The sequence below is a fragment of the Camarhynchus parvulus genome, chromosome 28 (genome assembly GCF_901933205.1).
Source record: "Camarhynchus parvulus chromosome 28, STF_HiC, whole genome shotgun sequence".
NCBI classification, from domain to species: domain Eukaryota; kingdom Metazoa; phylum Chordata; class Aves; order Passeriformes; family Thraupidae; genus Camarhynchus; species Camarhynchus parvulus.
This window is the reverse complement of record NC_044598.1, coordinates 1984858-2009230: the sequence shown is the minus strand read 5'-3', so window position 1 is coordinate 2009230 and position 24373 is coordinate 1984858. Positions and strand designations below refer to the sequence as shown.

General features: G+C 65.4%; 2 protein-coding genes across 2 annotated transcripts; both read left to right on the top strand.

Moving 5' to 3' along the window:
- The first annotated feature begins 18 nt into the window (after window positions 1-18).
- Window positions 19-8057, top strand: MAP1S (microtubule associated protein 1S). Its single transcript, XM_030966931.1, is given in 8 exon segments — window positions 19-160; window positions 1300-1401; window positions 1910-1992; window positions 2070-2210; window positions 2914-4336; window positions 4339-6039; window positions 6119-6336; window positions 6949-8057. Coding segments are annotated over 8 exon segments (3954 nt in total). The 5' UTR covers window positions 19-30; the 3' UTR covers window positions 7105-8057.
- Window positions 8058-10240: 2183 nt separating this feature from the next.
- Window positions 10241-24171, top strand: FCHO1 (FCH and mu domain containing endocytic adaptor 1). The gene is made up of 30 exons (XM_030966955.1): window positions 10241-10268; window positions 11090-11247; window positions 11856-11938; window positions 12539-12630; window positions 12731-12805; window positions 12883-13024; window positions 13106-13258; window positions 14094-14198; window positions 14694-14792; window positions 14877-14973; window positions 15661-15705; window positions 15782-15854; window positions 16281-16302; window positions 16382-16436; window positions 16938-17116; window positions 17188-17212; window positions 17685-17747; window positions 17833-17875; window positions 17980-18071; window positions 18153-18756; window positions 19521-19590; window positions 19623-19637; window positions 20350-20455; window positions 20532-20643; window positions 21181-21336; window positions 21967-22099; window positions 22181-22380; window positions 23230-23294; window positions 23388-23552; window positions 24009-24171. The coding sequence occupies exons 3-30, from the start codon at window positions 11912-11914 to the stop codon at window positions 24029-24031; spliced, it is 3036 nt and encodes a 1011-aa protein (XP_030822815.1). The 5' UTR covers window positions 10241-10268; window positions 11090-11247; window positions 11856-11911; the 3' UTR covers window positions 24032-24171.
- Window positions 24172-24373: the final 202 nt, after the last annotated feature.

Genomic DNA, 24373 nt, shown 5'->3' with positions numbered 1-24373 from the left:
GGCTAACGGGGCGGGCGGGGGGCGCCGAAGATGGCGGCGGCTCCGGTGGCTGCGGCGGCTCCGGCCGCGGGGCCGCGCCGCTTCTCGCTGCTCGCCATCGTGGGCGGCGGCTGCCACCGGCCCGGCCTCAGGGCCGCCGCCCTGCAGCAGCTGGAGCGAGGTGAGACCCGCGTGATGCTCCGCGGGATCCTCCCGGACCCGCCCCACCTGCACCGGAGGAGCCCCCCCCCCGGGGATGCCCCCGCTCGGTGCCGCTCGGTGCCGGGGTGTGATCGCCCCTATGGGGATGCCCCGTTGCGCCCCAGCCCGCCGGGATCCGCCCCTGCGCATTCCCAGGGTTTGCGCCCCGAAATCCCCAGGATTTGCCCCATTTCCTGCCCCCCCCCTCCCCCATCCCCGGGATCTGCATCCTCTCCTCCCCCTCAGCCCCAGCGATTCCCCCTCTAAAATCCCAGATCTGCCCCTTTTTCCTGCCCCAAAACCCTCGGGGATCTGAATCCTCCATCTCTTTCTTCTCTTAAGATCTCCAGGGTTTGCCTCCCCCACCCAGGATCTTCCTCTTTCCCTGCGCCCCTAAATCCCCGGATCTGCCCCCAAATCCCCAGGATTTGTCCCACATTTTATAGGGACCCCCTCTCCAGCCCCCACACCCCTCCCTGAGCCCTGCCCGGATTTTGGGGGGGTCTCAGGCCGTGCCATCCCAGCGGGAGCAGATCCCAAACCCACGGCGGGAGGATCATTCCCCACTCCGTTGTCCCCTCCCTGGCCCAAACCTCACCAAAACCACCCCAAAAACGGCCCCAAACCCTTGTGCAACCCCACGCCGGTTACACCATCCCCCACCCATTCTCTGGCCGTTACCCGGAGCCACCCAAAATTTTTTGGGAATAAACTCCCAAAAATCCCTCCTGGCAAGTCCTGAAGGGTTTGTTTTTTTTTTTTTTTCTCGGGTGCTGCACCTGTCCCGGCGCTGACAGGTAGCACCAAATCTTTTAATTCCTTAATTGGTACCTTTGAGGAGGCGTTGGCAGAGCTGCTCCGTGCCCTGGGGGGTTGGGATTTGGGATTTGGGATTTGGCAGAGCCGTGAACTACAGCGTGAGGAGCTTGCCTGCCGGGCACGTGCTGGCACAGGTGGGGCTTGGAGACACCCCAAAAACACCTTAGGGGGGATTTGATGGGGGATTTGATGGGGGATTTGATGGGGGATTTGATGGGGTCAGGCCCAACTGGCACTGTGTAGGGTTTTGGGGGTCTGAGCCCCGCAAATCCCAAATTTTTCTTCTGTTTTTCTCCACAGGGATCCGCTCGTGGGACATCGACCTCACCTGCTGCAACCTGGACGAGCAGCTGAAGCTCTTCGTGTCCCGGCACTCGGCCACTTTCTCCAGCATTGTCAAAGGTAAAAAATGGGTTAAAAACCACGAAAAAGTGGGGAAAATCTGCCAGGGAGGGGTGGGAGTGGGGGTTAGGATCAGGGATGGGATCAGATTTTGTGGGAACAGGGCTGGCTTTGTGCCTCCCCCATCCAAACCCCGTGATCCCCACGTGAGGAGCCGCTTCCTTTTCCAGCGTGGAAAAATGGGATTTTCCACAGCGGGATGGAAAGGGGAAAACGCAGCTGGGGCTGCTCCAGTGACTTTTTTCCCCCCACACCCCATCCTCAGCTGGGTCCTGGTGGGTGTTTCTTTGCTGAGAGGGGGAAATGAACCCCAAAACCACCCTGGGAGCACCCAGAGAGTTTGGGGGAGTCTCCCCATCCTGTTCCCTCCCCTCCCCAGGCGGGAAGGACATGGGAAATGTGTCCCTGGTGCCTGTGGTGTCCGTGCCTGTCCCTGAAAACCGGGCAGTGCCTGGCCGTGCCACCCCCATGGGGACAAACTGGGGGGGGCATGGCTGTCACCCCACAGGTCAGAGGACCCTCCACCACCGTGGGGATGTGCTGGAGACCCTGGTGCTGCTCAACCCTTCCGACAAATCCCTGTGCGACGAGGTGAGCCGGGGTGGGACGGGCCCGGGGCTGTCCCCTCGGTGTTCCCTCTGTGCTGATGTCCCCCTCTCTGTCCCCAGCTGAGGAATCTCATCACGGATGTGTCCCAGCACAAGCTGCTGGTGTTTGCTGGGCCCTGTGTGGAGGACACTGGGGAGCTGATGCTGCAGACCGGCTGCTTCTCCCTGCGGGATTTCATCCAGATCTTCACCGATAAGGAGGTGAGGGAAGGGGACAGGGGGATTTTGGGGCCGGAGCTGCTGTCTGAGCACGTCCAGCCTGGAGCAGCTCCTGGGAATGCTGGCACATCCTCCCCTCTCCTTGCAGGGGGGTCCCTGCAAGATGTGGGGCAAAGCTTTGGGGTCTGCAGCAGGAAAAGGGGAAAATCCTGGGGATTTAGGGCATACAGATCCTGGGGATTTAGGGGAGTTTTGTGGGGCAGACCCTGGAGATGTGGGGGATACAGATCCTGGGGATTTGGGGGGTACAGATCCTGGGGATTTGGGGGGTACAGATCCTGGGGATTTGGGGAATATAGATCCTGGGAATTTAGTCAGGTAGGTGATGGGGATCTGGGAAATCTTAGGGGCACATGCTGGGAGTTTGGGGAGCAAATCCTGGGGGTGTTAGGGCGAAGATCCTGGGGATTTAGGGGTGCAGATTCTGGTAATTTTGAGGAGCAGATCCTCAGTTGCCAGCCCTGGAGGGCCACAGCTTCAGCCAGGGTAGGGGATCAGGGAAAGCCCCTCCTTGGGAGCCCCCTGCCCAGCAACAGGGGCGGCTGGCACCCCAAAATCCCCCCAAAAAGCAGGCAGCAGGTGTGGATCCAATGGTGTAATGGGTCCCAACCCAATGGGTCCATCCCGGTGGGCGGTGGGGTTGACCCCAGTGCCCCCTCCCACCTGAAGCTGCCCCTCTGTGCAGGTGGGCGAGATCCTGAGCTCTGCTGACCCCTCGGCCAAGGCCAGGCTGACCATCAGCTGCCCCGATTTCGGGGAGTGGAGGGACTCGGGCTTGGAGCACCACAACCTGCAGGACTTCATCGAGCTGCGCTACAACCCTGGCTGCGTCCTGCCGGAGATGGAGGGGCTGGAGGAGTTCATGGAGTACCTGTCGGAGTCTCTGGAGCCCCAATCCCCTTTTGACCTGCTGGAGCCCCCCACCATGGTGGGATTCCTGAAGCTCTCCAAGCCCTGCTGCTACATCTTCCCGGGCGGGAGAGGGGACTCGGCTTTCTTTGCCGTCAACGGCTTCAACGTTTTGGTCAATGGCGGCTCCAACCCCAAATCCTCCTTCTGGAAGCTGGTGCGGCACCTGGACCGCATTGACTCCATCCTGGTGACCCACGCGGGCACCGACAGCCTGCCTGGCATCAACAGCCTGCTCCAGAGGAAGCTGGCCGAGCTGGAGGAGGACCCTTCCCAGAGCTCCCAGGGCAACGGTGACTGGGCCAAGAACCTCATCTCGCCCGAGCTGGGCGTCGTCTTCCTCAACGCCTCCGAGAAGCTGAAGGACATCGAGGGCGACTCAAAGGTGCTGAAGAGCTGCGACGAGGCCGCGCTGACCCTGCACTACCTGGACAAGTTGGGCATCCGGCCCAACCTGCTGGCTCGAGACAGCGGCCCCCGCGCCGAGCCCACCGTGCTCTTCCAGAAGATGGGGGTGGGCCGGTTGGACATGTATGTGCTGAACCCCGTGAAGGGCACCAAGGAGCTGGAGTTCCTCCTGCAGCACTGGTCGGGGAACGGCTTCCCCAAGGAGCAGGAGCTGCCCCTGCAGTGCCTGACCTCGGTGTGCGTGCTGCTGGTGTGGCACCCCGTCAGCCGCTCCGAGAAGATCATCCGGGTGCTGTTCCCCGGCTGCACGCCCCAGGCGCGGATCCTGGAAGGGCTGGAGAAGGTGAAGCACCTGGAGTTCCTCAAGTACCCCGTGGTCACCAAGAATGACCTGAAGGGGATGGCGCAGGCGGAGAAGCCGCTGAAGCAGAGGAGGGCGGAGAGCAAGGAGAGCCTCAAGTCGGGCTCCAAGCTGAGCTTGGTGGAGGCTGTGGTGCCGGCGCCGAAGGAGAAGGCTCCGAAGGTGGAGAGGAAGGAGGTGAAAGCTGGGACCAAGGAGAAGCCAAAATCCCTGGGCGACGCGGCCAGAATGGGGTCAGAAGAGGAGAAAGCCAAGGATGCCCGAGCCAAGCCGGACTCGGCGGCTGAGAAGGCGAAGGGGACGCGAAGCCGAAGCCGAACAAGGAGAAAGCGGCGCCCAAGAAGGAGCCGGTGGCCAGGAAGGAGGAGAAGAAGCCACCAAAGAAGGACGAGGGGGCCGAGGCCAAGGTGGAGGCCAAGAAGGAGGTGAAGGTGGTGAAGAAGGAGGCGAAGGCCGAGACGCTGCGGAAGGACTCGAAGGACAGCAAGGCTGAGGCCAAGGCTCCGGCCAAGGCTCCGGCCCGGAAGGCGCCGGTCCCGGAGAGCCGCAAGCCCCTGGCCAAGGCCGGCAGCATCAAGAAGTCCCCGCTGAAGAAAGAACCAGAGAAACCCAAGGCTAAAACCGCCCGGAAGGAGCTGGGGACGTCGGATGGCTCCAAGTCCTCCTCCCCCGAGGAGATGCTGCCGGAGGCTGAGCGGGAGGGCGGGAGGAGAAGGAAGGAAGAATCCACAGATGAAGGCATCGCCACGGCCGACAGCGAGCTGGAGCCTTTATCCCTGGAGAACGGGGGGAACCGGCGCCCGGGGGATCCGTCCTGCCTGGAGAACGGCCTGGAAGACCCCGAGAGCCCCCAGCGCTTGCGCTACATGGAGAGCAGCCCCCTGCGAACCGTGTGCCCCCCGTCGCCCATGGCCAAGACCCCCAAGAGCGACCGCAGCGTCAACTTCGACCTGACGCCCACCGGGCTGCTCAACCACGGCGCCGAGGGCACCGAGGATCCCTGCGGCAGCTCCGAGGAGAAGACCCTGGAGATGATGTCCCCGGCCAGCTCGGGGCCGGCCAGCGCCGGCCACACGCCCTTCCACCAGTCCCCGGTGGAGGATGGCGCCGAGGAGCCGGGCACCGGCGCTGCCCGGCAGCAGAGCGCGTGGCCGGCGGGCAAGGAGGGCTCGGTGCCGGACAAGCAGGCGGGGTGCCTGTCCCTCAGCCCCTTCAAGGATGATGTCCCCGACGTGTCCCCCACCATCACCACGCCCTCGCTGCCGGCCGAGGTGGGCTCGCCACACTCCACCGAGGTGGACGAGTCGCTCTCGGTGTCCTTCGAGCAGGTGCTGCCGCCGGTCAGCGAGTCCCCCCCGGAGGATGGGCGGCGATCCCGCGCCTCCGGGGACGCACAGGAGCCCGAGGCCACCAAAGGAGGGCTGTCCCTGCCGCTGCGGCCGTGCCACCACCCGCCCTGGGCCGATGGGGACGCGGCTCCACGGCCCGGCCGCCGCTCGGACTCGCCCCACGACGTGGACCTGTGCCTGGTGTCCCCCTGCGAGTTCGAGCACCCCAAATCCGAGCGATCGCCCTCGGCCGCCGCCAGCCCGCGGGAGCTGTCGGACAGCGACCCCTCGCAGGAGCTGGTGCCGCCCCGGGGCCGGCCGGGCGAGACGCCCCCCACGTCGGTCAGCGAGTCTCTGCCCACCCTGTCCGACTCTGACGTCCCTCCGGCCACCGAGGACTGCCCGTCCATCCTGGCCGACGGGCTGGAGTCGGACGAGGACTCGGAGCGGCCGCCCCGCGGCGTGGCCAGAGCGTGTGACCCTCTGCCAGCCCCCCTGAAGGACCCATGTCCCCTCCCTGCCCAGCCCGGAATCTGCATGGTGGACCCCGAGGCACTGCCCCCCGGCCGGAAGGAGCCCTCGGGCACCAAGGTGAAGAGAACCCCGTCCCGCCTGGGCTCAGCCCCCAAAACCGAGCCCCCCCGCGTCCCCGTGGCCACCAAGGCCAGACCTCCAGCCAGCGCTGTAGGTGACAAGGCCAGACCACCCCTTGGGGACAAGAAGGGACCATCCAGCAGCGCCCCCGGCAACGCCCGCAGCGCCACAGCCCGGCCGGCATCCGGAGCGGGGCGGGCATCGCCGGCAGGTACGGGCGGGCGGCGAGGGGTGGCACTGCAGGGTGGCACTTTGGGGACCTCTGTGACGCTGTCCCCCTGTCCTGGCAGGCACCAGGGCCGCGGCCCCCCAGGGACCCCCGGTGTACGTGGACCTGGCGTACCTGCCCGGCTCGTGGAGCGCCCGCACGGTGGACGAGGAGTTCTTCCGGCGGATCCGCGCGCTCTGCTACGTGGTCAGCGGCGACGACCACCTGAAGGAGGGGGTGCTGCGCCCGCTGCTCGATGCCCTCCTGGCGGGCAAGCACCAGTGGGGCATCGACATCCAGGTGGGTGCCCAGCCTGGGCTGTGGGGAGGGCTGGGGTTGGCTCCCTCAGGGTGCTGGGGGGTGACAAAGTGTCCTCGGGGTTCCTTGGGGGTGACAAAGTGTCCTGGGGGGTCCCTTTCCACTGCTGAGGGGTCACAAGGTGTCCTCAGGGTTCCTTCCTGTTACCTGGGGTGTCACAAGGTGTCCTGGGGGTTCCTTCACGATATTTGGGGAGTGACAAAATGTCCTCGGGGTCCCTTCCCAGTGCGGGGGGGTGACAAAGTGTCCTGGGTGCACCTTTCCAATATTTGGGGGGTGCCAAAGTGTCCTGGGTGCCCCTTCCCAGTGCTGAAGGGTGACAAAGTGTCCTCAGGGTTCTTTTCCACTGCTGGGGGGTGACAAGGTGTCCTAGGGATCCCTCCTGATGCTGGGGGTGGGTCATAAAGTGTCCTGGATGCCCCTTCCCAATATTTGGGGGGTGACAAAGAGTCCTGGGTGCCCTTTCCCGTTATTTGGGGAGGTGACAAAATGCCCTGGGTGCCCCTCCTGATGCTTTGGGGGTGATGGGGTGGCCTGGGTGCCCCTTCCCAGCGCCGGGGGGGTGGTGACAGGGTGGCCCGGCCGTCCCTTCAGGTGACCTTGATCCCCACCTTCGACTCGCTGGTGATGCACGAGTGGTACCAGGAGACGCACGAGCGGCAGCAGGAGCTGGGCATCACCGTGCTGGGCAGCAACAGCACCGTGGCCATGCAGGACGAGACCTTCCCCGCCTGCAAGGTGGAGTTCTGATGGGGGGGGGGAAGAGGCACGGCCCGGGTGCCACCCCCTGCCCTCCTCTTCCTCCTCCCCGAGCCCCCCAGGCCTCTGTGAGCCCCTCGGAGGGGAGGGATGGCGACACCAGGGGGAGGTCCCTGCATGCCCAGCTCGGGGAGGGGACAAGGGACCGGCTGGGGACACTGTGGGGGTGGCAGGATGTGTCCCCTCCCCTCCCAGCAGCGGGGCTGAGCCGTCCCCCACGGGCAGCTCGATGGAACAGGGTAAATTTTGGTGTTTTGTTGGTTTTTTTTTCCCCCACTTTCCCCTGGACGGGCCAAAATTTCCCCCTCTCCCCCAAAATACCCACAACCCTCAAAGTGTTGGGGGAGGGGTTGGGTCTCCCTTTTTGGGGTGGGGGCACAAAGCTGGGACAACCTCGGGGGTCCCATCCCTGCTGGGGTTGGGGTTGGGTGGTGCTGCTGTGGGGTTGTCCCTGGTGTTTTGCCCCACCCCAAAACGGTTGTGCCCCCCCCCCCCAAAAAAAAACTTCTGTGACCCCCCCACACCCCTAAATTGATTGTAAACCCCCTCCCCATATGCAGCATCCCTTCCCCTGGGCTGAGACCCGCCCAGCTCGCTGCACTGATGGCTCTTCCCAACCTTTCCCCCCTAAAATTTTGGGGTGGGGGCTGAACAAAGGCACCCCCCAGCCCCTCATTTTTTAGGGGGGGAGTGAAAGCAGCCCCCCCACATCCACCCCCACCCCCGGGAGCTGCCGAAAGCTGTTCAGAACCAAACGTCACGTGCAATTTTTAAGGGGTTTTATGAGCTGAGAGCACCAAAGGGGGGTCAGGGTGGGGGGCTTGGGGGTAGGGGGGGGCGAACAGAATGTGACGACCCCCCAAAATTCCCCCCCATGGGACAAACACTAACCTGTTTTTGTAGGAGGCTCCTCGATGGCTCTTTTTGTAATGACTTTTTAAGATAAAACAAAACAAAACAAAAAAAAAAGACAAAAAATCGTGAAAACTGAAGAAACCAAACCTTTTATTTTTGAGGGGGGGGTTATTTATCTTTGCTCCCCCCCATAAACGCCCTCGGGGGCTTTTACCTTTGATTGTATCGTCCTACGTGTTCGGGGAGGGGGCACTGAATGTTTCACCTTTAGTGCTTTATATCATTTTTTTTTCCTCAGCTGGAAGGGTTGGAGGTTGCTGGGGGGAGTTTTTGGGGGTGGGTGGGGTGGCTGTGACCCCCCCCCCCTCCACCCCCCAATTGCCCCAAAGCCCAGCCCCTGCCCGTGGCCACCAGCGCACACTCCCCGTCTTGCACGCCACCTTCCCGTTTGGCAATTGTGTGGAAAATGAGCATTAAAGAGGATCATTCCCAGTGGATCTTTGTCTCCTGGGTGGTGTTTTTATTTTATTTTTTTTTGTGGTGGGGGTGGGGGAAGGATTCCCCCATGGATTTGGGGAAGGGGTGGAAAAGGATGGGTTGGGCTCGGTCTTTGTGGGGGTTTTGGGGTGGGAAAGGGATTTTGGGTTTTTTTTTTTTTTTTGGGTGGGGGGATGCGGCTGGTGGTGGGAGAGGGGTTGGGGGATTTGGGGGGGGGGGGTCCAGGGTGTCAGCTGGGGGGGCTGAGAGGGGTCGGGGGTGGATGCGCTGCGGTGCGGCAGCGCCGAGGCTGAGGCTGGATGCGGGGTTGCCATGACAACGCCATCCCCATCCCTGCATCCCAGCCCCGCCGCCCCCGGCCCCACCAGCAGCAGCACGAGGAGGAGGAGGAGGAGGAGGGGGCTGCACCCACTGCCTTCAGCCCCCGCGGATTTTGGGGGCATTTTGGCGGGGGGGTTCGGAGCCTCCTCGGTGCTGCGGGGGGGTCCCTGTGCTCAGCCCCCACCCCTCGTGGGCAGCACGGGGCTGGCAGGACCAGGGGACAAAACCCCCTCAAAGCCCCCCGTGGCCACCCCCAAATTCCCCTTCCCACCCCCCCAACCAATCCCAAACCTCCCCTTCTCCAAAATCCCCTCGTTCCCAGCCCATTGCTGCAGCGGGGCTGTTTTGGGGAGGGGGCTCAGGGGGGGTTGGCTCCCCTGGAGCTCAGGTGTGACCCCCGGGCTCGGGGCTGTCCCTGGGGCTGTCCCTGTCCCCCCAGCCCCCTCTGAGCCCCCCACTCTGCTCTGACTGGTCCCAGTGGCTTTGGGTTCTGGGGAGGGGTCCCAGCGGGGGCTTCTCCGGGGGACACCGCGGGGACACGGAGGTGGCAGTGCCCGCGGTGGCAGCGCCAGCAGCGGCCTGACCCTGGCGGAGCCGTGCGTGGAGCTGGGCAGGGGTCTCCAGCCCCCCGGCCCCGAGCCCACCGGCGCTGCCGCGGTGCCACCGGCTGGGCCTGGCACTGCCACCCGGCCGCGGTGGCACCTGCCAGGTGTCGCCGGGACAAAAGGCGGCGTAACCGAAACCGCCGCGTGACGTCCCCGGCGTCCCGGCTCCGGTGGCACCGCGGGGCCGGCGCGTCCCCAGTCACGGCGGGATGTTCGGTGGATTCCCCACGGGAATACGGGAATGTCCCCCCCCCCCGCCGGGTCCTTGCCCGCGGGGACGCTCCCGCAGCTGCGCCGGTGACAGCCGGTGACAGCCGGGCCATGAGCTCAGCGGGGTGCGAGGCACCGGCTGGCACCGGCGGCGGGCGGGGGGGCACAGCCGGGCACCGCGGGTGCGGTGACACCGGCAGGGTCGTGGGGGGGGGCGCGGATGGGAGCCGCCGCACCGGGAGCAGCACCGGGAGCTCGGGGGGCGGAGCGCGCGCGGTGGCGGCAGTCCCGGGAGGGGGGTGACAGCTCGGGCTGGATGACAGCCGGGGGATGGCAGCGGCTCCAGCTCCAGTGCCGCTCTCCGGTACCGGCGGCTCCGCTCGCGCATCTCCCCCCGCGCCGTTCCCGCCGCGCTTTCGGGGCGGCGGCCGCTTTAAAAATGCAAATGAGCGCCCTCCCCGCGCGCGGCGCGGCGGCGCGGCTCGACCAATGGGAAGCGGCGGCCGCTGGCTGCGGTCACCGCTGCCGGGAGCGCTGGCCAATGGCGGCGCGGCTCGGCGGGAGGGGGCGTGGCCAGCACCGCCCCCGGCGCGGTCCCGGCGCGGTCCCGGCGCGGTCCCGGGGCGGCGGCGGCAGCGGAGCGGGGCGGGGGCGGCGGCCCCGCAGGTGAGTCCCGCGTCCTCCCCCGGAGCGGGCACCGCGCCCCCGGCCCCGCGCCCCGCACGGGGGTCCCGTCCCGGAGTGCCCGCGCCACGGCCCCGCCGCGCAGCTCCCCGGCCCCGCCGTTCCCGCGCGGGTTCCCCCGCCTCCCCCGCAGCATCGCCCTCACCGGGGTGCGGCGATGCATCCCCGCCGTACCGGAGTTCCCCCCCCCAAATTCCCCTCGCTGTCCACCGCGCCCCGCTGCACCGCACCGCACCGCACCGCCCCGGCGCCCACCGTTAATAACGCCCCGGTGCAGCCCCCGCTGGCCACGAGCCCGCTCCCGGTGCTGCGGGCGGCCCCCCCCGCCGCCTCCCCGCGCTGCAGGTGCAGGGCTCCGTTCGGCGCTTTCCCTCCTTTTTCATTTTAGGAGGTGCACGCCCCAAAAATAAAAACCCCGGCGGTGCCTCCCGTTCCTCGGGGGGTTTTGGGGTGCGCAGCCCCCCCCGCGTTCCCGAACTGGACCCTCCCCTTCCCGTCCCCCCGCATCCTCCGGGGGATCCCCCGCGCTCCCCGCTGAAGGTCACGGCTGCCGACCGGACCTGGTTTTGGGGCGCGGGGGGGGTCCCGGTGCCGCAGCCCCCCCCACCCCGCACCCCAGGTCCCGCTCGGGGACTCGGTGGCCGCGGGGACTTTGGCCGGCGGCGCGTTCGTGGCGTTTGCGGCCGCCCGGCACAGGCGGGGTTGAAGGGGGGGTTCCTGCGGGCCCCGAGACCCCTCCCAGCTTTTCCCCCCCCCACCTTTACCGGGGGGGCCACGCTGAGCCCGCCCCGCTCGTGACACAGGTGGCGGAGCCCGTGCGGAGGGACCGGGCAGCGGCGGGGGCTCGGAGCGGGTTTGGGGGGGGTTCCAGCGTGCCCTGACCGCCCCCCTTGAACCCCTCGAGACCCCCGGCACGCTGAGGATGCTCGGGGGGGCCCCGCGAACCCCCCAACAGCCCAGGGTGAGTCGGGGGGGGGCCTCCCCCGGTGGCACCAACCAGGCGCGAATTTTTGGGGTTTCCTGTTTTTCTCCGGTGCATGATGGGGAGCGGCGCCGGGGGGGGTGCACAGACCGGGGTGGGGGGCACAGCTCAGGGTGGGGGGCACATCTGGGGTGGGGGGGCACATCTGGGGGTCCCCCCCACTGAGTGCCGGGGGGCTGCTCTGCTCGGGGATCCCCAGCACCGCAAATTTTGGGGGTCGGGATGCTTGGATCCTTTTTTCTGTGGGGCGGGGGTTCCTGGGGGTGCGGGGGTGTTTTGGGGGGGCCCGGGGGGCACGGGCAGTGCCGGGTGTGGGAGCAGCCGCCGCCGCACGCAGCAGCCGCTCATTTATTATTGATCTGCGTATCTGGTGTCGGGCCCAGCGCCGCCCCGGGGCCCCCCCCGGTGCCCTCCCCGGTACCCCGGGGTGCCGCACACCTTGGGCAGGGGTAGCTGGTGAGGAGTTGTGGGGGGACCCTGCGGTTTCCATGGCCACGGGGCTGCGTTTTCCCGGGAAAAGCGATAAAAACGGATGGGTGCGACCCCGCGGAACCCACCCCCCCGGTAAGGTCCCGGTGTCCCCCCAGGGCGCCGGGAGTTGAGCTGCGGGGTCCCCGCGCCGCTGCCCCCCCCCCCCTCCAAGATGTCCTATTTCACCGAGCACTTCTGGGTAAGCTGGGACCCGCCCCCTTGGGTGCCCCCCACCCTTGGGTGCCCCCCGCCCCTCCGTGGGTGTCCCCCGCTCTCAAAGAACCCCTGCCCTTGGGGGAGGTGAATTTTCAAAGCCCGGCCCCTTCATTAACGCTGTTAATTAATTAATTGGGGGGCGGGGGGTCTGGGGGGGTGGTCTGGGGGTCTCCCCGCTGTGGTGACATCGCTGTCCCCCCCTCCCTGGAGGTCCCCAGCCCGGGGAGGGGGGGGCGGGGGAAGTCGCGTGGCCGGCGCTTCCTGGTTCGTCCGGCAGCTGCCGCCACCTTCCTCTTCCTCCTGCCTCAGTTTCCCCTGGGGGTTCACCTGCACCCCCAGCGCGGCTGCGGGGTGTGGGTGCTGAGGTGAAGCCACTCTGTGGGTGTGGGGCAGCACCCGAAATAACCCCGGGGATTTTTGGGGTTCAACCCGGCCTGTCCTGGGGAGGGCTGGTTTGGGGTGGGGGGGGTGTCTTAGCACCCCAGTTTGGGGGGGTTTGGGCCGCTCCAGATGCTGCTCCCGGGGAAAAGGGGGTGTGGGGGTCCCTTGGGATTTGGGATCTGAGGGGGGGCTCCCTCGGCAGGGTGAGAAGAACCACGGCTTCGACGTCCTCTACCACAACATGAAGCACGGGCAGATCTCCACCAAGGAGCTGGCCGACTTCGTCCGGGAGAGGTACCCGGGCTTGGGGACAACCTGGGGGCTCCCCAGAACCCTTTGGGGGCGTCCCCAAAACCCTGGCTGCATCCCAAATCCCCCTCCCCGCCATCCCCAGGGCCGCCATCGAGGAGAACTACGCCAAGGCCATGGTGAAGCTGTCGAAGATGGCCACGAACGGGACCCAGCTGGGGTACGGGGTGGGGTCTGGGGCACCTTGAGGTGGCTTTGGGGACCCCCTGGTGACCGTTCTGGTGGCCCCCCGGGCAGGACCTTCGCGCCTCTGTGGGAGGTTTTCCGCATCTCCTCGGACAAGCTGGCCCTGTGCCACCTGGAGCTGATGAAGAAGCTGCACGACCTCATCAAGGAGATCTCGCGCTACGGCGAGGAGCAAGGCCGGGTGCACAAGAAGGTAGCGCCGTCCCCTCCCCCGGCATTGTCCCCTCCCCGGTGTCCCCAGCCAGCCCTGCCCAACTCTGCTGTGTCCCCACAGTCCAAGGAGGAGGTGGCAGGGACGCTGGAGGCCGTGCAGCTGCTGCACGGCGTGGCCCAGCTGCTGCCCAAGTCCAAGGAGAGCTACCACAGCAAGTGCCAGGAGTACGAGCGGCTGCGCAAGGAGGGCACCAGCCAGAAGGAGATCGACAAGGTGCCACCCCCAGCGTCCCCCCTCAGTGTCCCCGTGTCCCCCTCGGTGGTCCCTGGCTCCTCTTGGTGGTTCTTGTCCCGTCCTTGGTGGTTCCTGTCCTCTCGTGGTGGTTCTTGTTCCTCCTCCCTGTGGTCCCTGTCACTTCCTTCTGTGGTCTGCGTCCCTTCCCTGGTGATTCTTGAACCTCCCTCGATGGTCCTGTTGTGCCACAGTGATCCCTGTCCCCCCCAGGAGGTCCCTGTCCCTCCCTGATGGTCCCTGTCCCCCCCAGGGGGTCCCTGTCCTGTCCCAGCTGTCCCCTGTCCCCCTGGGTGGTCTCTGTCCCGTTCCTGACAATCCCTGTCATTGTCCTGGTTGTTCCTGGCTGTCCCCTGTCCTGTTCCTGATGATCTCTGTCATTCCCCTGGCTGTCCCCTGTCCCCTCCCTGACCATCCCTGTCATTGTCCCGGTTATCCCCTGAGTGTCCCTTGTCCCCTGGCTGTCCCCCTGTCCTGTTCCTGATGATCTCTGTCATTCCCCTGGCTGTTCCCTGTCCCCTCCCTAAGGATCCCTGTCCCTGTCCTGGTTGTCCCCTGTCCCCCCAAGGTGGTCTCTGTCCCATTCCTGATGATCCCTGTCCTTGTCCCAGCTGTCCCCTGGCTGTCCCCTGTCCCCTCCCTGATGATCTCTCTTTGTCCCAGCTGTTCTTCAGCTGTCCCCTGTCCCCCCTGGGTGGTCTCTGTTCCATTCCTGACAATCCCTGTCCTTGTCGTGGCTGTTCCTGGCTGTCCCCTGTCCCCTCTCTGATGATCCCTGTCCTTGTCCTGGCTGTCCCCGTGCCCGGTGGTGGCGCAGGCGGAGCTGAAGTCGCGGAAGGCGGGCGAGGCTCTGCGGAGGGCGGTGGACAAATACAACGCTGCCCGCGCCGACTTCGAGCAGCGCATGCTGGACTCGGCCATGGTGGGCACGGCTGGCGCCCCTGGGAGAGGGCTGGGAACTGGTGGGAACTGGGAAAGGGATGGGAACTGGTGGGAACTGGGAAAGGGGTGGGCACAGCTGGGAACTGGGAGAGGGATGGCCATTGATGGGAACTGGGAGAGGGATGGGAACTGGTGGGAACTGGGAAAGGGATGGGCACTGGGGGCACGTGGGCAAGAATGGACACTGCTGGGACTTGGGAAGGGATGGGAACTAATGGGATTTGGGAAAAGGATGGGAACTGATGGGATTTGGGTGTGGATGGGCATTGGTGGGGTTTGGGAAGAGATGGGGATCCCTGGGGACATCCCACCCATCCCAAACCCTTCCCTGCCCACCTGGGGACATCCCACCCATCCCAAACTCTTCCACGCCCACCTGGGGACATCCCACCCATCCCAACCCCCATTCTCTGCCCACCTGCCGATCCCTGGGGATGTCCCCCCCATTCCTGACCCCCGTTTTTCCCCGCTCCAGCGCTTCCAGGAGGTGGAAGAAGCCCACCTGCGGCACATGAAGGGGCTCATTGGCTCCTACTCGCACTCCGTGGAGGACACCCACGTCCAGATCGGCCAGGTGAGTCCCCAGGTGAATGATCCCCTCCCCATTCCCATTCCCCCTCTTTATTCCATGTCCCCTTCCCTTTTTGCCCCCCCCCAGGTCCACGAGGAGTTCAAGCAGAACGTGGAGAACATCGGCACGGAGATGCTGCTCCGGAGGTTTGCCGAGAGCAAGGGCACGGGGAGAGAGCGGCCAGGTGAGCGTGGGGGGTCCCACCCGGGTGGGCATGGGCCCCTGATGGTCCTGGGCTGATCCTGGGCTGGTCCCGGATTGATCCCAGGCTGATCCTGGGCTAATCCTGGGTTGGTCCTGGCTCATCCCAGGCTGATTCCGGGTTGATCCGAGCTCATCCTGGGCTGATCCCGGGTTGATCACAGCTGGTCCCAGGCTGATCCCAGGCTGATTCTGGCAGATCCCGGGTTGATCCCAGGCTGATCCGGGTTGATCCTGGCTCATCCCGGGCTGTTCCCGGGCTGATCCCAGATTGATCCTAGGCTAATCCTGGGTTGATCCCAGGCTGATCCGGGTTGATCCTGGCTCATCCCAGGCTGTTCCCGGGCTGATCCCAGATTGATCCCAGGCTGATCCCAGGCTAATCCTGGGTTGATCCCCAGCTGATCCTAGGCTGATCCTGGTTAATCCCAGCTGGTCCCAGGCTGGTCCCAGGTTGATCCCAGGCTGATCCTGGATTGATCCCAGCTCATCCCGGCTTGATCCCAACTGGTCCCAGGCTGATCCTGAGCTGATCCTGGGCTGATCCCAGTTGATCCTGGGTTGATCCCAGCTGATCCTGGGTTGATTGCAGCTGGTCCTGATCTGATCCTGGTCTGATCTTGGCCTGATCCTGGGTTGATCCCAGCTGATCCCGCTCTCTCCGTGGCAGGAGCGTTGGATTTTGATGAGTACCGGCTGGCTCCAGCGCAGGAAGGCAAGTACGTCTGCATCCAGCTGGGAGTCCCAGGGGCTGCGGAGGCCCTTCCTCACCCCGCTCCCGCTTTCCCCAGGACCCAAGAGGAGCCGGAGCAAAGCGTTCCGGATCCCGGGCTTGAGCCGTAAGGAGCGGGAGCGTGATGCTGTGTAAGAGCCTCAATCCCCGCATCCCGGAGTTCCTGCACCCCTGCATTCCCACATTCTGCATCCCTGCATCCCGCAGTTCCTGCATCCCTGTATCCCTGCATTTCCACATTCCACATCCCTGCATCCTTGAATTCCCACATGCCTGAATTTCTGCATGCTTGCATCCCTGAATTTCTGCATCGCTGATTTCCCACATCCCTGCATCCTTGAATTCCCACATGCCTGAATTTCTGCATCCCTGATTTCCCACATCCCTGCATCCTTGAATTCCCACATGCCTGAATTTCTGCATCCCTGCATATCTGAATTCCTGCATCCCTGAATTCCTGCATCCCTGAATTTCCACATCTCTGAATTTCTGCATCCCTGAATTCCCACATCTCCAAATTCCCACATCCCCTGACTCTCCCCCGTCTCATTCCCCAGGGAATCTCCGGATAACGACCTGGTGAGTGTCCCAGTGCCCTGCCCCGGCGCTGCTGTTCCCAAACTGGGAGCACTGGGAATGTCGGGGCGTGTACCTGCAGGGCTGCCCCGAGGTGGACGAGGACGGATTCACCGTGCGCCCGGACAGCGCCCGCAATATCCTTGGAAAAGGGGGGATTTTGGGGGATCCAAGGGGAACACCAAGCAAGGATTTTTGGGAGATCCTAGGGGAATTCCAACTCGGGATTTTGGAGGATTTAAGGACAATTCCAAGCAGGCTCTTTTTTCTTGGCGGGGGGATCCAAAGGGAATTCCAAGCAGGGATTTTTGGGGGATCCAAGGGGAATTCCAACTGGTGATTTCTGGGGGATCCAGGGGAATTCTAAATGGGGATTTTTGGGGGATCCAAAGGGAATTCGAACTGGGGATTTTTGGGGGATCCAAAGGGAATTCCAGACAGAGATTTCTGGGGAATCCAACGGGAATTCCAAGCAGGCATTTTTGGGAGATCCAAAGGGAATTCCAACTGGGCATTTTTGGGGGATCCAAGGGGAATTCCAAGCAGGGATTTCTGGGGGATCCAGGGGAATTCCAACCAGGCATTTTTGGGGGATCAAAGGGGAATTCCAGCCAGGCATTGCCTTGACATGGGCTCAGGTGAGGTGGAGAATCCTGGCTGTTCCTCCAGCGACTCCGACTACGACGAGGACGAGCCGCGCAAGTTTTACGTCCACATCAAACCGGTGCAGCCGCGGGAGGCGCCCGGCAGCGCCGAGGCCGCCGTGGAGCAGCTCAAGGCCACCGTGGGGAATCTCATCCTGGCCCCCGGCGTTGGGGTGAGCCTGGGGGGCTGCGGGGCCCCCCGGAATTCCCGGGGTCACCTCATCACTGTCCCCTTCTCTTGCAGGGCACCGTCAGGAGGCAGGCGTCACGTAAGTGGCCTGGGGGGTGGCACTGAGGCTGAGAGCCACTGCTTGGGGGCATCTCATCCTTCCTGGGCCCCTCCTTGGGGACATCACACCCTTCCTGAGCCCCTTCCTGGGGACATTGCACCCTTCCTGAGCCCCCTTCTTTGGGGACAATCCACCCTTCCTTAAACCCAATCTCTGGGGACATCACATCATTCCTAAGCCTCCTTCCTTAGGGACATCCCATCATTCCTGAGACCCTTTCCTGGGGACATCACACTCTTCATGAGCCCCCTTGGGGACATCTCATCCTTCCTGAGCCCCCTTCTTTGGGGACAATGCCACCCTTCCTTAAACCCAGTCCCTGGGGACAATGCCACCTTTCCTGAGCCCCCTTCCCTGTCCACTTGCCGACCCCTGGGGACACCCCACCCTTCCTGAGCCACCCCAGAGTCCCCGTGGCTCTGTGTCCCCTCATGGTGACATCCCCCCGCAGGGCACACAGCGTCCCTGACCCCGGCCTGCGGTGACACAGACCCCGAGGGGACACTGGCAGCAGGTGAGACTGCATGGGGGGTCCTGAGGATTGGGGGGCACACGAGGGGTCCTTGTGGGGTGCAGTGCAGTGTCCCCTCTCCCTGCAGGTGACAGCACAGGGAGGGCTCTCCCGGCGGCACAGGTGAACAGGTAGGGGACAGCGAGGGATTGGGGTGCCATGGGGTGGTCACCCCCCATTCCTGGGGGGTCCTGGGCAGACTCTGAGCCCCCCCTCCACTCTGTCCCTGTCCCAGCGGCCCCGGGAAGCCCCGCCAGGACATGCCGCCCTCGGCCGCGCTCTTCGGGCCCCCCCTGGAGTCGGCGTTGGAGGCAGAGGAGTTCCCAGGTGAGGATTTGGGGGGCGGGACGGGAACCCCCTGGCAGGGCAGGGCGGGGGCCGCGCTGTGACCCGCGCTCTGTCCCGCAGCCCCCCGCTCCTACGTCCTCACCTCGTCCTCGTCGCCCTTCTCCTCCTCATCGCCGGAGAACGTGGAGGACTCGGGGCTGGACTCGCCCTCGCACCCCGCGCCCGGTCCCTCCCCGGACTCCCGGCCCTGGAGCCCGCAGCCGGGGAGCGCCGCAGAGCCCCGGCCCCAAAGCGGAGCCGCCCCCCGGCAGCAGCAGCAGCAGCAGCAGCGCCTGGGCCCCGCGGCCCCGCAGCCCCTCCGGCCGCCTCCCCGAGCCCCCCAACTTCGCCGTTTTCAGCGGCCCCGGTACCGAAGGGCTCTGGGGGGACGCGGGGGTCGCGCCCCGGGGTCGCAGCCGCTGCCTCAGCGGCCCCGCCCCACGAGAAGCGCCCTCGCCGGACCCTTTTGGGGATCCCCCGGTCTGGGGCAGACCCCGCAGCCCCGGTGGGGAGCAGCCCCCCCTGACGCGTCCTTCCTCCAACTCGGCTTCCTCGTCCTCCTCCTCGCCGGCCCCCCCGAGCGGGGGGGAGTCCTCCAGCCCCTCCCCCTGGGGCTGCCAAGGGCCGGGGGCCAGGCTGAGCGAGGGGGGCACGGCCGGGACCCCCCCTCTGCAGTCGGAGCCGGGTGAGTGGAGGGGGGAGCTGCCCCACGTTACCCCTAAATGTGACTCCCACAGCCCCCAGCTCTGCCCCCCTTCCCCGTTATCCTTAACCCTGGCCCCCCATTACCTCTAAATCAGCCGCCATGACCCCGAACTGTGCCCCCCATGACCTCAAACTCTGGCCCGAGTGACCCCCCATGACCCCAAACTCTGCCTCCCAATTAGCCTGAAGTGTACCCCCCATAACCCCCAATTCTGCCCCGAGTGACCCCAAACTCTGCCTCCCCATTGACCCCGACCTGTCCCCCCCACGACCCCAAACTCTGCCCGGAGTGACCCCAAACTCTGCCCCCCAATTAATCCAAACTGTGCCCCCCATAACCCCCAAACTCTGTCCCAAGTGACCCCAAACTCTGCCCCCCAGTTAGCCTGAACCATCCCCCCCACAACCCCAAACTCTGCCCGGAGTGACCCCAAACTCTGCCCCCCATGACCCCGACCTGTGCCCCCCATGACCCCGAACTCTGTCCCCCAATTAGCCTGCACTGCGCCCCCCATAACCCTGGGGTCCCTTAACCCTGCCCCCCCAACACCAAAATCTGCCCTCGTAATGCCAAAATCTGCCCTCATCACCCCCAAGCCTGCCCCCCATCACCCCAACTCCACCTCCCACCCCAAAACCGAGCCCTGCCCAACTCCCGGCGTGTTGTCCTGGATTCTGGGGAGGAAGGGGGGGTCCTGCCGTGTCGGGGCTCTCCCCTCACCCCCCCATTCGTGCCCCTCCCAGATTCCGTGCCCGCCTGGCCCAGCGCTGCCCCCCGGGACGTTCCTCTCGTGGCCCCCCCGCGCCGCTCCGCACTAAGCGGCCGCCGGCCGGCCGGCCGCGGGCAGCAACAGCGACCTGGTGCGGGGCCGGGCTGGGGGGGCGTGGGGACCCCCCAGGCTGGGGAGGGGCGCGGGGACCCCCGGGAGGGGCGGTCGGACACGCCCCGGCTTCCCAGTGCTCCCAGTATGGGAATGGCAGCGAGGGGAAGGAGGAGATTCCTGGGGGATGAGAAGGGGTGAGGGGAGTGGGAAGAAGGGAGTGGAAATTTGGGGGTTCAGGGGTGTGGGAATTTGGGGGTGTGGGGATTTAGGGATGTGGGGATTTCAGGATGCGGGAATTCAGGGGTTGTGGGAATTCGATGTGTAGGAATTTGGGGATGTGGGAATTCGGGGGTGTGGGGATTCAGGGGCGTGGGAATTTGGAGTGGGGGAATTGGAGTGGGGGAATTTGAGGGTGTGGGAATTTGAGGACACAAGGATTCAGGGGCGCGGGGTGCAGGGATATCGAGTTTGGGAGTTCAGGGCTGTGGGATGCAGGATTTGGGAATTTGGGGATAGAGGATGTGGGAATGCAGGGGTGCAGGGATGCGGAATTCAGAGGTGCAGGGATGTGGAGTGGGTGCAGGGTGTGGATAGGGTAAGGGTAGGGTAGGTGTGATGGTGTGTAGGGGAAGGTTGGGTTTGGGGGGGTAGGATGAATAGGGGGGGGGGGGGTGCGAATAGGGGTGAGGGATGCGAATTGGGGGTGCAGGGGTGCACACACCCACTCCCAGCCCGCCTTGCCCCGGCAGTCGCGCTCGCTGAGCCCCTCGCCCTCCTGGAGCTGCGGCCCCTCGCACTCGGCTCCCGCCAGCCTGGGCGAGCGCGGCTTCTTCACCGTGGCCCCGCCCGCGCTCGGTGCGTCCCGGGGGGATCCTGGGGCGGGTGGGCCGGGGGTCCCAGCCCTGCGCTGACCCCTGTGCCCCCTCGCCAGGGCTGTCGCGCGGTCCCAGCCCCGTGGTGCTGGGCTCGCAGGATGCGCTGCCCGTGGCCACCGCCTTCACCGAGTATGTGCACGCCTATTTCAAGGGGCGCGACGCCGACAGGTACGGGGCGGGGGGGGGGGTCCCGGGGTTCAGAGGATTTTGGGGTGTCCCAGGGGTGCTGTGGGGGTGCAGCCGCTGCTCGGAGCTCGGGGACGTCGCTCGCTCCGTTCCAGCCGGGAGCCTCGGGGCCGCCACGGCCCTTGGATGTATCCAAACCTAAATCGGGGCACCCCAAAAACGCGGAGGGGGGATCCCCAAAACATAGGAGGGACCCCAAAACCTGGGGAGGAGCGGGAAATATGGGGGGAGACCTCAAAAGTGGGGGGGAGACCCCAAAACGGCAGGGGGATCGTGGAACATGGGGGGGAACCCCAAAAACCTGGGGGTCACCATGGCCACAGCCACAGCCCTGGGCTATATCCGACCCCAAAACTGCCGGGGGACCCCAAATCTGTGTGTGTGTGGGGAATCCTGGAACGTGGACCCCAAAACAGGGGAGCGACCCCAAAACTGAGGGGGAGCTGGAAATATGGGGGTCCCTCCGGCCGCCGTGTCCTGCCCGGGGCAGGTCCCCTGAGCCCCGGCGTGTCCCCGCAGCTGCCTGGTGAAGGTGACAGGGGAGCTGACCATGTCCTTCCCCGCCGGCATCGTGCGCGTGTTCGGCGGCCCCGCGGCCCCGCCCGTGCTCAGCTTCCGCCTCCTCAACGCCGGAGCCATCGAGCAGTTCCTGCCCAACGCCGAGCTGCTCTACAGGTGTGGGCACGGGGGGGACACCGCGGGGGGGGACACCGGGGGCACAGCCTGCGAGGTGCGGGGGGCAATGGTGGGGGGCTGGTGTTGGGGTACAGGGGGTGTCTGGGGGATACAGGGGGTTTGGGAGGTGATGGATGCAGGGATGGGGGCGGATTTTGGGGTTCAGGAGGTGTCTGGGGGATACAGGGGCCTTAGGAGGTGATGGAGGAAGCAATAGGGGCGGGTTTTGGGGTACAGAAGGGACACAGGGAGCTTGGGAAGTGTGGGTGCAGTGATGGGGGCAGGTTTTGGGGTACAGGAGGGGCATAGGGGCCTTGGGAGGTGATGGATGCAGGGATGGGGGCGGGTTTTGGGGTACACCCTGTTTTCCTGGGGATACCCTCAGGAGCTGAGGGACGGGGAGCAGAGTTTTGGGGGTTCCAGGGGTCTGAGTGCCCTGGGAATGCAGCAATGGGGAGCTGGGTATTGAGATTTTGGGATTTTTGGGGCTCTGGGCATGCTGGGAATGCAGCGATGGGGACCTGAGTTTTGGGGATCCCAGCGCTCTGGGCATCGTTTGGCGCTGGGTACCGCGGTGCCAGCTTCTGGGGGTACCCAGACCTTGCTGCCCCTCTCCCCCCACGCCCCCAGCGACCCCTCCCAGAGCGACCCCAGCACCAAGGACTTCTGGCTGAACATGGCAGCGCTGACCGGGCACCTGCAGAAGCAGGCGGAGCAGAGCCCGGCCGCCTCCTACTACAACGTGGCGCTGCTCAAGTACCAGGTGAGCCCCTCAGGGCAGCCCCCCACCCCCCGGGCACGGCAGGGTCTCGGTTCCCTCCCTGAGCCCCCCGATGTGCCGCAGTTCTCGCGGCTGGGCCCCGGCTCGGCGCCGCTGCGGCTCTGCGTGCGCTGGGACTGCGCACCCGGGGCCACGCGGGTCAGCGTGGAGTACGGCTACAACGCGGCCGCCCTGGCACTGCCCGTGCCCCTGGGCAACGTGCACGTCCTGCTGCCCGTGGAGGAGCCCCTGACCAACCTGCGGCTGCAGCCCGCGGCCAGCTGGTAACGGCAACGGGGAGAGAGGGAACGGGGAGAGAGCGGGGCTGGGCTGCGGTGGGGTGGGGGATAAAGGGTCTGGGGTCCTGAGGCTGAACAGGGTGGGGGATGAAGGGTCTGGGGTCCTGAGCCTGAACAGGGGGAGGTAGAGAGTTTGGGGTCCTGAGGCTGAACAGGGTGGTGGGTGAACGGTCTGGGATCCTAAGGCTGAATGGGGTGGGAGGTGAAGGGTCTGGGGTCCCAAACCTTCACAGGGTGGGGGATGAAGGGTTTGGGGTCCTGAGCCTGAACGGGGTCAGGGATGAAGGGTTTGGGGTCCTGAGCCTGAACGGGGGGCAGGTGGAGAGTTTGGGGTCCTGAGGCTGAATGGGGTGGGGCATGAAGGGTCTGGGGTCCTGAGCTTGAGCAGGGTGGGGGATGAAGGGTCTGGGGTCCCAAACCTTCGCAGGGTGGATGACACAGGGCTGGGAGCCCCAAACTCCACCAGGGTGTGGGGGGGAAGGGGGACACAGGACTGGGGGTCCCAAACTAGCCCAAGATGGGGAGCACAGGAGTGGGGTCCTGAATGTGCCCAGGGTGGGAGAAATGGGGACCCTGGACTGGAAAATGGGGATGCTGAACTGGAAAATGGGGACTTTGGACTGGGAAATGGGGACGCTGAACTGGGAAATGGGGATTCTGGACTGGGAAATGGGGATGGTGAACTGGAAAATGGGGACTTTGGACTGGGAAATGGGGACGCTGAACTGGGAAATGGGGACGCTGACGGGATAAGGAAGGCAGGATGTGGGGATGGGCAGCAAGGGCTGAATTTTGCGGCTGTGGGGGCTTGAGGACACCCCCTTATCCCGGCAGGAACCTGGAGGAGAAGCGGCTGCTCTGGAAGCTGCTGGACATCCCCGGTGCCCCGGGGCAGGGAGGTGAGGCCGGGCCCGCCCTGCTCGGGGCTCACGGGGCGGGGGCTCCGCGTCCCGACCCCCCCAACCCCTGCGCTGTCCCCCACCCCACCCCAGGCTGCGGGCGGCTCTCGGCCAGCTGGGAGCCGCTGGGGGGGCCCAGCAAGCCCAGTCCCGTGGCTGCCCAGTTCAGCAGCGAGGGCAGCACCTTGTCGGGAGTGGAGGTGGAGCTGGCGGGTGCCGGGTACCGCATGTCGCTGGTCAAGAAGAGATTTGCTACAGGTATGGGCATGGGGCTGGGGGGGTCCCTTCCCCACAGCCTTGGGGGTGCGGGGTCCTCTCCCCATCCCCTGGGTCCTGGGGGGACAGGGGGTCCCTTCCCCGGGGTGTGTGGGGTCCTTTCCCTGCTCTTTGGGGTGCTGAGGCTCTTTTCCCTGAGGTATTTAGGGTCCTTTTTCTGCTCTTTGGGGTGCTCAAGGTTCCTTGCATGGGGTATTTAGGGTCCTTTCCCTGCTCTTTGGGGTGCTCAGGAGTCCCTTTTCTGCTCTGTGGGGTTCATGGGGTCCTTTCCCTGCTCTTTGGGGTGCTCAGGGTACCTTCCCTGGGGTATTTAGGGTCCTTTTCCTGCTCTTTGGGGTCACCCAGTTCGGGGCTGGCACCGAGCTCGGGCCGCTGGGCAGTGCCCGTGCCCGGCCAGGGCCGTGCCCTCCCTGCTCTGTGCCCACCTTTCCTCCGCAGGGATTTACCTGGCGGGGTCCTGAGCGGCTCCCGGACCCCCCCGGGCTTCTCCCACCGTTGTGTGAATTGGAAACACTGGATGGAGGCAGGCTGGGGAGGGGGCGCCTCCTCCTCCTTTTCCTCCTCCTCCTCCTCCTGTCCCCTCCCTGTCGCTGTCCCTGCGTCGCCTCCTGCTCCCCTCCCCCGCCGCCCTCCCCTGTGCTGTGAAGGGAGCAGGAGCTGCTCTTTTATTAAACACTTTATTTTCTAATAAATCCCCCCCCGCCGGCTGCTGCCTCCTTCTTGCCACGGCGCCAATCCCAAAAATCCCATAAATCCCATATTCCCATAAATCCCATAAATCCCATATTCCAATCCCAATTCTG